The 14865-nt window shown below is 34.4% G+C and overlaps 3 protein-coding genes across 10 annotated transcripts; 2 read left to right on the forward strand and 1 right to left on the reverse strand.

The window, feature by feature from the left end:
* Positions 1–1640: 1640 nt before the first annotated feature.
* LOC110999817 lies at positions 1641–8284 on the forward strand. Of its 5 annotated transcripts, none has more exons than XM_022269049.2 (10): positions 1644–2014; positions 2602–2773; positions 2891–2964; positions 3292–3413; positions 3808–4006; positions 5281–5396; positions 5529–5629; positions 5879–5980; positions 6245–6355; positions 6901–8284. In XM_022269049.2, exons 1-10 carry the CDS (start codon positions 1961–1963, stop codon positions 6978–6980), a joined length of 1131 nt encoding a protein of 376 aa, XP_022124741.2. In that variant the 5' UTR covers positions 1644–1960; the 3' UTR covers positions 6981–8284. The 5 variants fall into 5 exon arrangements, with proteins under 5 accessions (XP_022124744.2, XP_022124741.2, XP_022124745.2 ...); XM_022269050.2 differs by having other exon boundaries at positions 1646–2014; positions 5891–5980; XM_022269051.2 differs by having other exon boundaries at positions 1648–2014; positions 3808–3943.
* Positions 8285–8465: 181 nt separating this feature from the next.
* On the reverse strand, positions 8466–12427 carry LOC110999782. 4 transcript variants are annotated; one of them, XM_022269009.2, is made up of 5 exons: positions 12209–12423; positions 9871–10040; positions 9480–9622; positions 9089–9264; positions 8466–9018 (listed from the first exon to the last, which is right to left on the reverse strand). In XM_022269009.2, exons 1-5 carry the CDS (start codon positions 12223–12225, stop codon positions 8607–8609), a joined length of 918 nt encoding a protein of 305 aa, XP_022124701.2. In that variant the 5' UTR covers positions 12226–12423; the 3' UTR covers positions 8466–8606. The 4 variants fall into 4 exon arrangements, with proteins under 4 accessions (XP_022124701.2, XP_022124700.2, XP_022124702.2 ...); XM_022269008.2 differs by having other exon boundaries at positions 8468–9018; positions 12201–12427; XM_022269010.2 differs by having other exon boundaries at positions 8468–9018; positions 12141–12227.
* A 237-nt stretch (positions 12428–12664) lies between these two features.
* Positions 12665–14791, forward strand: LOC110999808 (2-iminobutanoate/2-iminopropanoate deaminase). The gene is made up of 3 exons (XM_022269040.2): positions 12665–13088; positions 13415–13641; positions 14445–14791. The coding sequence occupies exons 1-3, from the start codon at positions 13000–13002 to the stop codon at positions 14585–14587; spliced, it is 459 nt and encodes a 152-aa protein (XP_022124732.1). The 5' UTR covers positions 12665–12999; the 3' UTR covers positions 14588–14791.
* The last annotated feature ends 74 nt before the right edge of the window (positions 14792–14865 follow it).

The raw sequence follows: 14865 nt of genomic DNA on the forward strand, positions 1-14865 counted from the left end.
TAAAGGTATAAATAAGTATTCTATAAGTAAATCTATGGTGCTACAACCACAATTGGGGAATTGGTCAATCTAATAGGCAAATATCAGCCTTCTATGCCTGACAGATTAGGTCACACTTTTAAGGTCTAGGGCAAGCCGGTTTCCTCACATTGTTTTCCTTCCCTGTTCGAACAGGAAATGTTAATTGTGCACATATTAGAAAAAAATCCAAGAAAGACAGTTGCAAGGTGAAGCCACTATATGATATGAGAATAGTAAAATATATTGAAATTGTTATACAATTCAGATTTATTGGATCATACGATTTATTATTGGACAACAAGTAATAACTCACAGTAAGCCTTTCGGCGCCGTCGAACCGTTAGTCGGTTTAGACAATTCCCCGGAATCAGACTCACTATAAAATCAAACCAAACATCACCCTGCTTCAATAAATTTATATATAAATAGGGATTTAAAAAATTGTCTACGGCCAAGAAGTATGACAATCGTGTAGTTTATATATTTTTTTTATGCCGTCGTCCAAGGGCCGTCGCCCATGGACACTCTCAATGCCAGAGGGCTCGTAAGTGCATTGCCGGCATTTTAAGAATTGATACGCTCTATACGCTTATATATGGGAAACCCCTTATTTAATTTAATTTTTGTATCTTACCATAATAATAAATAGTCTCTAATACCTACTTACGTGTATTAATAATTTTATAGAAAAGCGTTATGTCATTCCAAATATTAAATTAATACGAGTAATTGCTAATAAAACCTTATCCGTGAAAAGTTCCTACAACCATTAACCCTTTACGCCTAAACCCAATAACATATCTCAATCCATTATTGACCATCTGAGATAGACATCTTAATCCAAATGTTATAAAAAGTGTGCCAATAACTAATCCTCGGATTGTTGTATCCATCTGTCGATACAAGCTATCCATGGTAGGTCGGATCGGTGTAGGTATGTGGATAGACCTTTGTATGAAAATGACAGTCAACTATTCCAATATCCTATCTTAAGATTTTAACTTACACCAGTTTTTAAAATAATTAAAAGCTATTTAATATATTTTAAACATAGATATGTATATTTTAATATTATTTGTATGGTTTTATTTACTTAATTTGGTTTATATTGATTATCAAATATGAGTGTAAAGAGCGAAGAGATTGCATTCTATCTGTCGCCAAAATTGTCTTCGTAGAGTTCGGTTATTGGGATTCAGATAGGAGATCGATCTACTGTCACGGTCTGACAATCCACAATCTCAGATTGCTTTCTATCTGAGATTTTATTTTATTTATTTCATTAATCATAAGTTTACGAAAACTATTCAATATTTTGTGCGAAGCAACAAGGTTCTGTAGTACCTACCATAAAAATAAATAAGCGTGACAAACATTTAACTAATAGCTGAGAGCATGTTTAGAAATAAGAACGTTAAAATTTCCTTTAAAAAATATGCATAGAAAGTGAAACATGTACCGAAAGTGTATGGTAAAACTAATAATATGATACTGTCTTCAGCGGGCACCTACTACTGATAATAAGTTCTCCAGCTCCTCTTGAAAGATTGGCAGACAATGCAGCCGCATACTCAAATCGTATTAATTAATGATAGTGAAAATTAAGCGATTACCGAGTTAACTCGATCCCCTGGCACAGCGCCATGCAGTGACAAGATCTGTGAGTCAGCACTACACCCGGTGTGCGACGGCGCGATCAATACCGTCCCCCCGCCCCTCGCAAGCTATTACCTGAAAACCCACCTCGAAAACCCCATAGAACCAAAAAAAAACCGTGAATTTCGCGTCGTGTTAGCATCTCACAAAGTTCACGGTCAATATACTATTTGTGAATACTAGATTTTTAGTATTACGCGTATCACTTGCAAATGTCGAATCGCTCTCTCCGCGAACGCGCGTGTGCTAACTTCGGTGCATTTTCTTAGTGTAAAGTGCAGCGATGGCCTCGAAGGTACTCGTGCCTGGAGTGCCTTTCGCTTCGCTCCAGGGAAAGGTAAGTACCTAGTTCGATATATTTACATACATCTTAAGTATTATATGCAAAATATTTGAAAATTTTCATAACATGAAAGGAACTGGTTACAAGACATAAATTGAATTAATTTGCGGATCATTAGTAAAGCAATAATATTCAGTGGATATATCTAGTAAGAAGATTTTTTGTGACATGGCAAACATAATACTTAGCTACCCTAGTTAGGACAATAAAACTAGTTAGGATAATAACAATGACTAGCTAACATTAAAACAGCTTAGATCATATCGAGACTAAACAAAGCACAATCATGAGTCAGTGATTGTGAAGGATTTCATTGCTCTTTGTGTATTTGCAAGGTATTGTGTTGTACCCAATTGTTACTAGCGATATTAGCAATTGATCGTTCCGATTTCGTCTACCTGGATCTAGGATTTGAAATATACCTTAAATTTACATAGACAAAAATGACCGAATTGAGTAGTTAAAGTGTGGACAACAAATACGTTGAGAATTACTAAATCGTGTTTATTTTTAATTTTATTTAACTGACAATAGATATTTTTCACTCTAGTTTGAATCAAAACTATCAAATGTTATTTCAGGTGAAAAAGACACCCGTAGAGCCAAATGGCAGCGGGCTTTACATCAGTGGAGGTGACCCGGTCGCGAGGATCGCCCACCTCGAGCACAGCGTTCGGTTCCTGCAGAAACAACACCGTCTGATGCTCAGTGGCCTGCACGCCGAAATTGAATCATTGCGAGAGAGAAACAGAGGTTGACAATTCACCTACATTAAGAAATAAATATAATAAAAAAAAATTTAAAAATTAAAGAAAAAAATTATATTTTTGCTTACAATAACTTTTTAAATAACGATAACTTATTTTGCAGACTTACAATTTCAATTGATATTCAACAAAGAGCCTGCAAAAAATTGCTCGACTAGCGATGACAACGAAAACCTGGTGAGATTCAAAAATATTTTTAATTTACTTGAGGTAATATAATTTGTCGTGATCAGAATATTTACAGGCAAGTTTAAGGACTTTAGTCAGATAAAGAGCTGTAAAAGCCATAATTAAGATCTTAACGAGTAACTGTTGTATCACAAAAGAGTTTAAAAAAATTCTTGATAATACTTTTGATTGAGGGGTTTGTTTTTATTATATCTCGTTATATCTTAGACGTTCTTCTAAGCCTTAAAGCTGGTACAAGCTCTTTATAATAAATATTATTTATACATTTTAAAATGAATAGAGAAATATGTAGTAATAAATGCAATACAATGTTAGGTGTCATCTCTGCGACGAGATGTAGAGCGGTTGGAAAAGGAGGCAACAGCAGCACGAAGCGAGGCTACTGCCTGCGCCCACGACTTACTGAGACTTCAACGCCTTGTCGACGAACAAGCCAAGTATGCCTATTCATACAATGTTTCTAAATTCCATTTCGGTCCTTGGGTTGTAGACATATTGAAGCTTATCGTTTCAACGTCGGAAGCAAACGCATTGTGCATTTTTTGGTTCAAATCCTATCGCGTGTGTCAGGTTAGATTATTACATCCATATCAACTGGATCTAATTATTGTATCATAACCGTATCATAAACAGTTATTGTTAAAGTAAAAAGTACCAGTTTAAAGCATTAAATATTAAATAAGATGCCGTCTGTTTCTGCAGGGTGGACAAAGCACGGAGCGGCGAGGGGATCCCGTCATCTAAACCTTATTCTGTTCTAAAATTGTCATATCTAGTAGATCTTATCTTGTAGCTCTGTGGACTTAGTTCTAATACATTATTTAATGCCAGCAAGCTGCGGTCTCTAGAGGAGGAAGCAACGGAAAATGAGGAAGGTGAAAGCGCTGGAGCTCTACGCGCCCGACTTGGCGAAGCAGAGCGGCTGGTCCGGCGGCTTCGGGCGGACGCCGAGCGGCAGCGCAGAGAGGTACTCGGGGGCGCGGGCGTCACCAACCTACTATTCGACGGCGCGCCCGCACACCACGCGCACGTACGTTCGCGAACGCCACTCGCCGCGCCTAATACAGCTAATGATAGTCATGGTCTTGCCGCCGGGAACGCAAATACGATTAAAAGAAAACTTTGATTAAAACGCGTTTATCCTAGGTTAGGATCATTTTTTGAATTTTAATTCATAAAACTTTATTTTTATACTTTAAAAAAACCCCAACGTTACATTACAAATAGATGGTCGCAAAAGCAAAGTTATGATTATATAACACGTGAATATCCTAGGTATTATAAAGAAATGATTTGTGAAAACAGCAGAAAATTATTTTTTTTGATTTTATAATTATCAAAGCATCCCTCTAGCTGTCGTACAATTATTAAAACACGTTTTAATCAAAAATGTATTTTCTTTTAAATGTAATATACGCATATTTTAATCGTCTGTAACAATACTGATTCCTCCTGTGACATTTCACTCATATCAATTAGCTAATACGATTTACGGCTAATACTAGGCAAATGGCAGGGCGAAGGCAGAGTAGGTGGAGCGAGCCCGCAGTGAGTGAACTATGTGACGTCACAAACTATCCTTTTGTGTGCGTGTCGCCTAAATCACCAAATTTCATGATTGTTCTATTACCGTTATATTAGTTATACTAGTCATGAATTTTGTTGGTTTCTGTAAATATAACTTCCGACTATTCGTTACCTTACTTGACTTTAGTTAGTCTTTGTGTGTATTCTTTAGAACCTTCGTGACTGTCGTATTACTTAGGTACCTAACGATGATTCCTTAACCTTGCAGTAGTAACATTTATTTAGACAGATGAATCCATTTGGAGTTATTATAGACCTGAAACCGGGTAAATCAATGAAAAGTTTATAAAAGTAAAATATAAACTATTAAGTCTACTATATTCTAAATCCTCTAATTCCATAACCACCTAGCCTTTACACTACAAACCATTATTTTTAATTAAAGTTATAAGTTGTAATGGTTTAGGTATCTTTATGAATAAGACCGTATTTTTGTACGTAAAATGAACTTTGAGGTTCCACTTCATTGATTTACTCTTCTGAATCACAAATGCACGATTTTGCGTACCTAATTGTAGCATTTAAATGTAATTTGTTTGTTGTTATGTTGGTCTATAGAAAAATCTGTATTAGAATGTTCTTATGATACACGAAATTCTTACAAATATAAAGTATAATTTTACTTTTTTAATACCATACTTGTATGCTCCAATATTATTTGATTGACAAAGTGATAGACTGAGAGATAGGTGGTGGTAATAATGGTTCTACATACAGTTGCAGTGCATGAAAAGCTCGCTGATGCGCGCAGGCGCCGTCGACGCATTTGGCTTTCCCACCTTGCCAGCCCCATACCTCCATACAACAGATTTTTGGAGAGAGCCTTTGAGAGAGTAAGTCAAATTTTATTATACAACTCTTCAAATACCTCTGTCATGCCTGAAGAGCAGATGTTATAAACTGGATACCAGAGAATACTAAAACTTACAGAATCTTGGAATTAAACCCGTGTTTTATGTACACAGAGAGTACAGCATGCGAGGTGGCGGACGACAACGACGACCCAACACACTTCCAGCACTCGCTGTTCTCCCACAGCAGCCCCGCCCACCCGCGTATGCTCACAGTAAGTTATTTACATAAATAGAACAATCCTCTTTTGACTGTTCAAAATTGGTTTAAATGAAGTTAAGTACCAAAGCAAAGTCACTGGTACCTTATGATAAATCTACATTACTATCCTAAGATACAAATGACAGTACTATATTAAGAAAATAACTGAAGAGTTATGCCTTATCCATGAAACAGGTGCAAAACTATGTCTGTATTTATTAAAATATCATGAGCGCATCGCGTTGTACATTTAGGACCTAAGGCTATTTCACAGATTTGCGAGGGCGGGGATATACAGAAAGAGTTAAAAAGTCACAAACACTGAACGGAGAGTCCCATACTGGAAAGAGCCCGGATGAAACAGGTAACGAACCTAACATAAATACATATTAAGGTAGGTACTGATTACTTTTTAATGCTGAGTGACACTTAAAAACTTATTGCTACAAGCTAGAAACAAATGTTATTTTTTTAATTACAAATTAACTGTCTATGTAATAGACATTAATATGCCGCGATCGTCCTACAAGTCATTGACATTATCTACAGCTATATTCGTCTGTATGAATAGCACTTGCCATTATTATTGCACTTTTCCGATTATTTTGTTTTATTTATTCGATTTCAGATCACCCACGAATAAATCCAGTTAATACAGATAATTTACAGAAAATCAACCCTGAAGCCACTTATCCCGAATTAAAAATTGTGGTCACTAAAATAATTCCACACGGAAATGGTGAGAATGGGGTTCTAAGTTCTTGAATATGCCAACTAACATAATACATATAAACACGTATACTAACAAAAGTTATGTGTTAAATTATCATCTTTTAATTCTGAAAAAAAAATACAGTTGTCGGTTGTAAACGCAAGAAAGATGAAACTTAATTTAAATTTTGTATCATTTTATACATTTCGTAGACACGTCTACGGTTAGTAGACCAATCACAAGCTGAGCGTCCGTTTCCCATAACATTTCGTTTTTTAATGGAAACGGCCTTGCTATAAAGAAAAAAGAACGTATTTTCTCTCAAAACACGGACCTTTTCATTTGATTTTAATTGATTGATGCTATTGATTCGTCCTGTTAATAGTGGCGAGAGTCAGGCGAGATCCGCAATATAATATGGTCTTCCGTCGATTGGTGTAAACGCAGTTTTTTAGTTAGTTTTAAAGGTTTTGTGATAAATTTACATATTTAACAAAAATTCTTGACTATTCCAATATGAAATTTATGTACATCTGGCTTAAAATTCTAAATCTCCTACTTAATGGTTTCAGTTAACACATCGTCGTCGGTAACGGGCGCGCGGCCGCGGCCTCGTCGCCCGCACCGCAAACACGCGTCCGACCACACGTAATGCAACGGAGCCCTCTCACAAATATAGCTTTTGTTTATCATTGGTGAAATTATGAAACTTGAACGTTTGACAAAGTGCTGCCAAATTTAAAAACGTGTTAGCTTTATAATTATTTTGTCAGTACTTAATTGAGAATGCCTTTTCGCTAGTATAGCACGAATATGGAATTCAAGACTAAAAATGTTATCATTATTTCATAGACTGTGAATATGTCAAATCTTATTATCATTCCATTTTAGTGGCGAGACAGCTAAATATCGAAATATTCGTCCATTCCAAGCTCTATTGAATTTTAAAACATTATCAATATCCGAACGTCATCTTGAAAATATATACCTATTGCTTTTAAACCTTACTTTATATGAAACAAATTTATGTTAAGCCACAGTAATATGCTACTATGGATATTTGTACGGGGAACAAATATTTCATTGCTAAACATAAAATATAAACGCTGGGACCGCTTTGGGAAAGCCCTTAAATTCACATTCACAATAAGTTGCTCTGTGGTCTGAGTAATACAATTAAATGTAAAATAGTGTATAAATAGGCTGTGATTTGTACCAACATATATAAAAACTTGTACTTGTTATTCCAATACGTAGTGAGCGATCAATGTAGCGTAGTAATTGCACAAATAACACGGTTTCAACACACGTTTTTATTATATTAGAGATTGAAGTCAATTGACACCAGTTTTAATAAAAAGGTTTATCAATAATTGAATTTATAAGTAGACTGAAGTAGATAATAATACAATTGGTGAGTTATTAAAAGGAAAAAGTCACTGTCAGAAAATAAAAGGTGTTATTAGATAAAGTCAATAGCAAAATAGGTGGTAGGTATGTAATTGCAATTTGATTATTATTTGTGCCTCACGGAAGCAATACAATTTTGAATATGTCGCACTCCATCATTCCTTGTAATCGTCCTGTGCATTTTGCTGTAGTTTTTGCGCAAGGCACCGCCTTAAATATATAATAATGTTATAATATTCCCTAAAGTATTAAGACAATTTCATATACATAAATATTTCTATTCATTTTAATTCTATAGTAATACCAAAATATAATAATTAGTATTAATCTATGCTCCAAACAATAATTTGACGTATTTATAAACATTATGGATGATCATTTGTTAAACATCATAGAAACAGTATCAATGACGTATAAAATTAGTCTTGTATTTAGCTGCATTTGTGAGAGTGTTGACGTAATCTAAACACTATTCTGTAGCCTTATTTCTTAATATCGTAAATAATTATTAATTACTTATATAATAAATGAATTATATTTACTGTCGCACTGTTGTTTTACTGACTATACAATCTACTATAATGATATGACAATAGATGCATGTTAGAGTGAACACAGTTGACTAAAATTGTGACGGCTAATGGCGACGTGTATCTCGCTCGTATATACACATATTAATATTAAGTTTCTCATGTGAATAAAATATTTCTTTTGTAATTCGAAAAATAATTTGTTTATTTAAATATCATGGATCTTCTGTATGCCTTAGCTATAATTTAAAAAACCAGGTTAAAAAAATTATACATATAAGCTTATTTCTCATTTTTGTATACTTCAAACAAGTAAATAACAACATTTTCAATTACAATCAGCTGGCTATTAAAGTGAAAAACTCATTATCTTTACAGGTATTATAAATGTTACCAAACAACCACAGTAGTGAATTATTTACAAATGAATTCTCAATTAATAATACTTTTTTGCATAAAGCACTTGCATTCTTTTTCATTATAAAGTCTAAAATGTATTCAAATATCTTTTCATTTGTATTTGCTAAAGTCCTGCAAATATACACTAACTCACAACAAGGTTTTGCCTGTGTACATAATAGATATTGCTCCATGTACTTTATCAAATGATTTAACAGAAATAAGATTATGTTTTCTGTTAAGATTTCAGTAAAATATTGATGACAGGAAAGTATAAATAATAATTGGCATGACTCAGTATTTAGCTGGAACTTTGACAGTGCTTGAACAATAGTGTGTAGATCACTTACCCTAAAACATAGATTTTTTTTATAGAAAGTACAGTAACAGATATATGTATATATTAAGAAAAAGAACATACTTTAATTGGTCTCCTAGTTGATAAACAAAATGTTTGAGGGCATACAAGCAAGCATCTTGTAACTCATTATTTGGATGAATGTCTATTACTTTTGATAAAGCTCCTTGTGAGATTAACATGTCACATGTCTTCATACTAGATGCAGCCAAATTTCCCAAAGTCCATACACAAGTCACCTGCAATTTAATAAGTAATTTAAATCTACTGTACAATGCAATAATAATGCCTTTTATACAGTTGAGCTTTTCTGGACCTGACTATTCAGACATTTTCTTGTTCTGTTATGGTTTTTATGACTCACATGATTTGAGAATTTCTACAATTATTATACATATATTATACTATATATTATTACATAAAGGTTCTGATATTATTTTGGTTGTTATCTTACTGCTAGTTCTGCAGCCATATTATCAACAGCTGCCACTAAATAGGTGCCAGCAGCTCGACAGATGTTAAAACAAGCCTTACTATCTCCTGTAGATAAGTTACATAGGCATCCTGCTGCAGCACATTGTTTCTTAATATCAGTTCCTGAAATAATAATTATTTTTTACCTACTATATATCAAATAAGTGGTAATAATAACAACACTTTTTTTCATTTATTAGTTAATTATTAAGTTGACCTGTTTTAAGCATCATCCTCCCTTTTATCAGGATATTAAAAATTATTCAATGGCAAAATCAAGAAGTTGCGAAAAATACAAAATTTATTATCTCAAGATATGCCATAGTGCAGTAAATATGCCATTATTAACATATAATATTATATTTACAAACCTGTTAACTCTCCCACAATGCCTCTAATTGCCCCATGTAGACCAAGTACTAATTCAATATTATGTTGTTCATCCATAAGAGCATTTTTAAGCTGATTTAATTCCTTTGATGTTATGGATGTCTTAGTTTTTAGCTTTTTAATAATATCTAAAACACCTTCGGTTGTATACCTACAGACATTATAGAGTTATAAAATGCATTTCTAAAAGTCTCTGGTGGACCAGCAAACATTTTGACTTGGATGTGTTTTAAATATCATGACTTCTATGGTTTAACCCCTTCCTGCATGATTTTTTGTTTTCGAGCCAAAAAAATATATGTTACGTAAAAAAATAAATAAAAAGACACGTATTTTAACAAATTAAAATTTATTAAAAAATATGTAAGAAAATCAGGTTTTTCCACTTTGGTTCAAATATGGCACAATGAGCAGAAATTGCAAAAAAAGTATTAAATAGTATGAAACAGCAGGAAACAATTTCTCTTCTCATTCAAGCATAAGTTAACTTGACATTTCCTGCATAGCATGTGGAATATACCCTTGCACTCAGGCACTTTGCAACGCTACCTGGATAACCCGATACGCAAGTGATCCAGCTGGTCAAGACGAACATCCAGTTCGAATCCAGAAAGATGGCATTATTGCAATAGCTCCTCTGGACTTCTTCTCCTGCATTGCAGTTTCGATAAGATTGCAGGATCCGCGTTTGGTGACTGTGCTGGGCTTATTGGTTGGGCATAGTGAGGGCTTCCACCACAGCTACTTTGAAATTGCTACGGGGAAACCATGCACCAGCGTCAGTATTTCCACGTCTATATAACAGCCAAGTATTGAGCGTCGTCGTATCTAAAAGATGAAAGAATATGCGGTGATAAAATTTGTGTGATCAGATCTGGATCCCGCCTAACCAGGAAGTGCATCTAACAGATCCACACCTTCCATATGACTGTTGTATGTCGTGACAGCCTTTGGTCGGGGAATAGCTTGGTACACTTTTTCTTTTTTATCGTAACGTCTCACTTCGGTCATGGGTTTGCTGCCAACGTAGGTCATAGATCATAGCCAACCTGACCTTTGGGAATTTGGGTTGAGTTATCATTGAAATGTAAGAAACGTTTAATTTCTTCAAAGCGATTACAGGATGATAACTCTAATTCCGTTATATCAGCAGGCAAGCTGGTATTGCCTAAGAACTGAATTTCTGTTTCTGTTTTCTCTAAAAAGCTGTCCCTCCATCTAGTTTTTGCGTTTCTGTTAGCACGTGAACTGGTACTGGTAAGTTCTGATAATGGAATGTCGCCTTCCATGTCAGAATCTGATTCAGGAAGTATTATAGGTGGCCGATTCCTAGCCCGTTTTCTGTAGTTATCATAATCAGAAACCTTTTCATCAGTGGTGCCGTTAGGAAGTTTTTGAATGATGGTATTTATGTACACCACCACAAAACTTTATTGGGTCCATTATATGTACTACAACAAAACAATATGAATCTAAAAATTTAGTCTCTTAGTATTTTATCCGAATGGGGTGTTGTTCATTTAGATTGCATTCAGCCTGAATCACATAGGTATTTATTGATGTTAAAAATAAATGTTCTATATCTTTAATTATAAAAAAATATTTTTTATGCGATAATCGAACCTGCTGCCTTTCATTGAAATAAAAAACCACAGTCCGCAAGTATTACGTTAATGCATAATGTACCAAATATAAACCAACAGTAAAAGGAATATTTCTGCATGTTGGCTCATATTTAGTCCAAACCTTAAAATAACATTTTCGCAGAGTAAAATCATAAAAATACAGAAAACCTTACCTTGTCCAGATAAATTGTAATATTTCACCAACGTTACGTATTTTTACTAATAGAAATTGGGATGATAACTATTTTTAAACGAATTTTAAAAAGACAGTTACGCGGGGCACCGGTCGAAATATGTCCTTCTAACTTGCAACTCATTTTTAGTACAGCTATTTACTCAAAGATGGTGTTGTTAGTATTTAGTATGGAAGCGTATGTACCGTTTATGATCCTTCTTGTAGAAAACGAAGTTTTATTTATTCAAACAGGAAATATTGATCAAAGAACGGTGTGGATCATATTTGTACCAAAATGCAGGAAGGGGTTAAATTATAAATCAACCTTTAGATCAAAATGAAACGGCAGACATAACTATTAAAGTAAGATTACATATTTTTCTAAGTCTTGATGCGTTGTAAAAATTATGTTGAATATTTAGGCAAAATGTTATACGTAAAGCTCACTCACAAAACATAATGTAATTTTCAAGACGCCTCAGCCCTGTAATAACCGATAAAATATTCTCACCGACTAACCGATCTTCGAACATCATTGATTTCGTCCCTATGTATTCGACGGTTTAATTGCAGCATGTTACGATTATTAGTTCTTATGTTTACCATATTTTGCTCTTCCATAGTAAAATATCTTTTGGAATATTACAATAAAAAATGCAGAATCATAAAGGTTTTCAACGACTTTTTTATAATAAGCTAATAGAAAGTCTAAGCTAAGTAATCAAAATTCAAAATAAATAAATCCTGATCAACGTCAAACATCAATAATGTGTCAACTGTCGAATGTCATCAGGCGCCAGCTTTAGAGTTCATTTTAGCAGATAAAGACAGAAATTTCAGAAGACTGCCCGTAAGAGGGTAACCAACTCACTATGGGCCCTATATCAAAATCTTATTATTTCTTTCTTGGGTAATGATCCAGAAACCTACAAATCAGACCCTACATGTCACTATAATCATAACACTGACAATTTTAAAGCTAGGGGACCGTACATGAAATTGTAATGGCAGTGATATAATGAAATTGCTAAATATATTAGACAATAACAATACAGCTGTAGTAGACGGTGTTTCAAACGATATATTATAGCAAAGCATTCTTCTGGTCTGTGTATATAAGTAGTTCTAATGTCCATAAAAACCTTTACCTTATTTAATAACAGCTTGTAATTTTTGTACGATATTTTAATGTGACACCAAACATCATCAAAATTAATTCATGACAGTAGTCAAATTTTTATTCATATTATTTAAATTACGGTATCAGAATAAAGTAAACCAATAGACGTGCAGTATAACGAGTAACTAAAATGACCACAATCGTTGGATCTGACTCGCACAAAGTAACCAAAACTATCGTGACTTCTCCGGAAATTTATAAACCCGTTGGACCATACAGGTGGGAAGTACGCATTATCTACTAAAATGTAACAGATATTTTTAATTTTTAACCGCATTTAACCGTTCTTAAGGTTATAATTGTAATTATAATTTAATGTACGAGTCTGAGTATGGCAGAGTGTTCTTTAAATTGCTATTCAAAGGTTATCAATGCCAGGGCCATTACCTACATCGTTTAAGATAATAAAAGATGGCTGTACATTGGTAGATGTCTTGACAGACAACTTATAGTTAGCAAAATTAGATGTAATGAAAATAAAATGTCTGTATATCTGTCTTTTCTAAATTAAAGTAGAGAATTACGAATTAAATTAAATATTTTAGCCAAGCAATCCTATCTGGCAAAACTCTATATATATCTGGAGTCCTCGGGTTGGATCAACAAGCTCAATTAGTCTGCGGCGGTGCTGAAGCTCAAGCTAAACAAGCACTGGACAATATGAAGCACATTTTAGAAGCTGGAGGGTCGTCATTACCAGGCGTCATTAAGACCACTATTCTTTTGGCCAATTTAGACGACTTTCAAGTAGTTAATCAAATATATGCCCAATGTAAGCTTTTAAAATAGGTAGTAACATTCGTTTGTATTTGTTTTGCATCTTTCAAATATAGCAGGCATTATTATTACCTTGGTACCTATATTATACATGTACCCTTCAGAAAAACGCGATATAAGATACCTACCTCAAAAACTACGAAACCATGATTCTCAAGAAATTTGTGACAAACATACATACACGATCAAAATTAAACACATACACTTGGATATCTTGGCCCTAAGTAGATCATACTTAATTTCAACGATATCACGTTATAAATTCCACATGTGTAGTTCTCTAGTTGAAGCAGATTAACTTAAAAACTTCTTTGGAGCAAACTACTATTGCTTAAGTGAGACTGATGCCTGTTAAAGGTTGTGCACCTGTGTTACAGGTCATCAGGCCTCCACCACTTCGGATCGATTAACTCTTTTGAAGTCGATTTATAAAATAGAAAATATACGCTGTGTTGGCTGGGGGGACTACGCAACATTTTGTGTAAATACCTAATGCTGGGTCCTTACCTCCGAAAACGAGTTATTGGTGCCTCAATTATACCTAATAAACTGTTAATATTAATAAATATTATAGTAGTATTTATTTATTAGCTACTCATATCTGGTCGTTATACTCAAGATTTTTCTCCCAGATGTTAGTAGATAGCAAACTCGTTTGCCTAAATCCTTCGTGATGGAAACATTAAATTGGTTTTCTTCGGAAATCGAAACAGTGACTGCCTACACAAAACAAGTGCGTTTACGTGCGTGCAAGTCTAAACTACGGAAGCGGTATCGATAATGTACCTTTTGTTGTAGATTTTCCTAAGGACCCCCCGGCGCGTGCCACGTATCAGGTGGCCAGGTTACCGCTCGGAGCAGCTGTTGAAATCGAAGCCATTGCCCTCAGCGGGGACCTAGTAATTGCTGAAGCAGGCCCGTGTCCCTGTGCTCGCCTATAATTTTAAACTTGCCTTGTTTTGATTTATGTATTCGCTGTAATTGTTCATACATTTTTTCGTATCGTTCGTATTAAACCAAAAATATGCTTTACAAAATTCTTATTAAATGTATTTAAAAATTAAATTTTTTGCTTATGTGTAATGTGTCGCTCAGTGTGAGTAGTAACAGTAGTGGTTTCAGCGTGCGACTCTCAACTAGGTGGTAGGTTCAATCCCCGGCAGAGCATTAATGGTCTTTCTTTCTATGTACGCATTGAAAATCACTCGAATGGTGAAGG

Source organism: Pieris rapae, chromosome 4 (assembly GCF_905147795.1).
Source record: "Pieris rapae chromosome 4, ilPieRapa1.1, whole genome shotgun sequence".
Classification (NCBI taxonomy): Eukaryota; Metazoa; Arthropoda; class Insecta; order Lepidoptera; family Pieridae; genus Pieris; species Pieris rapae.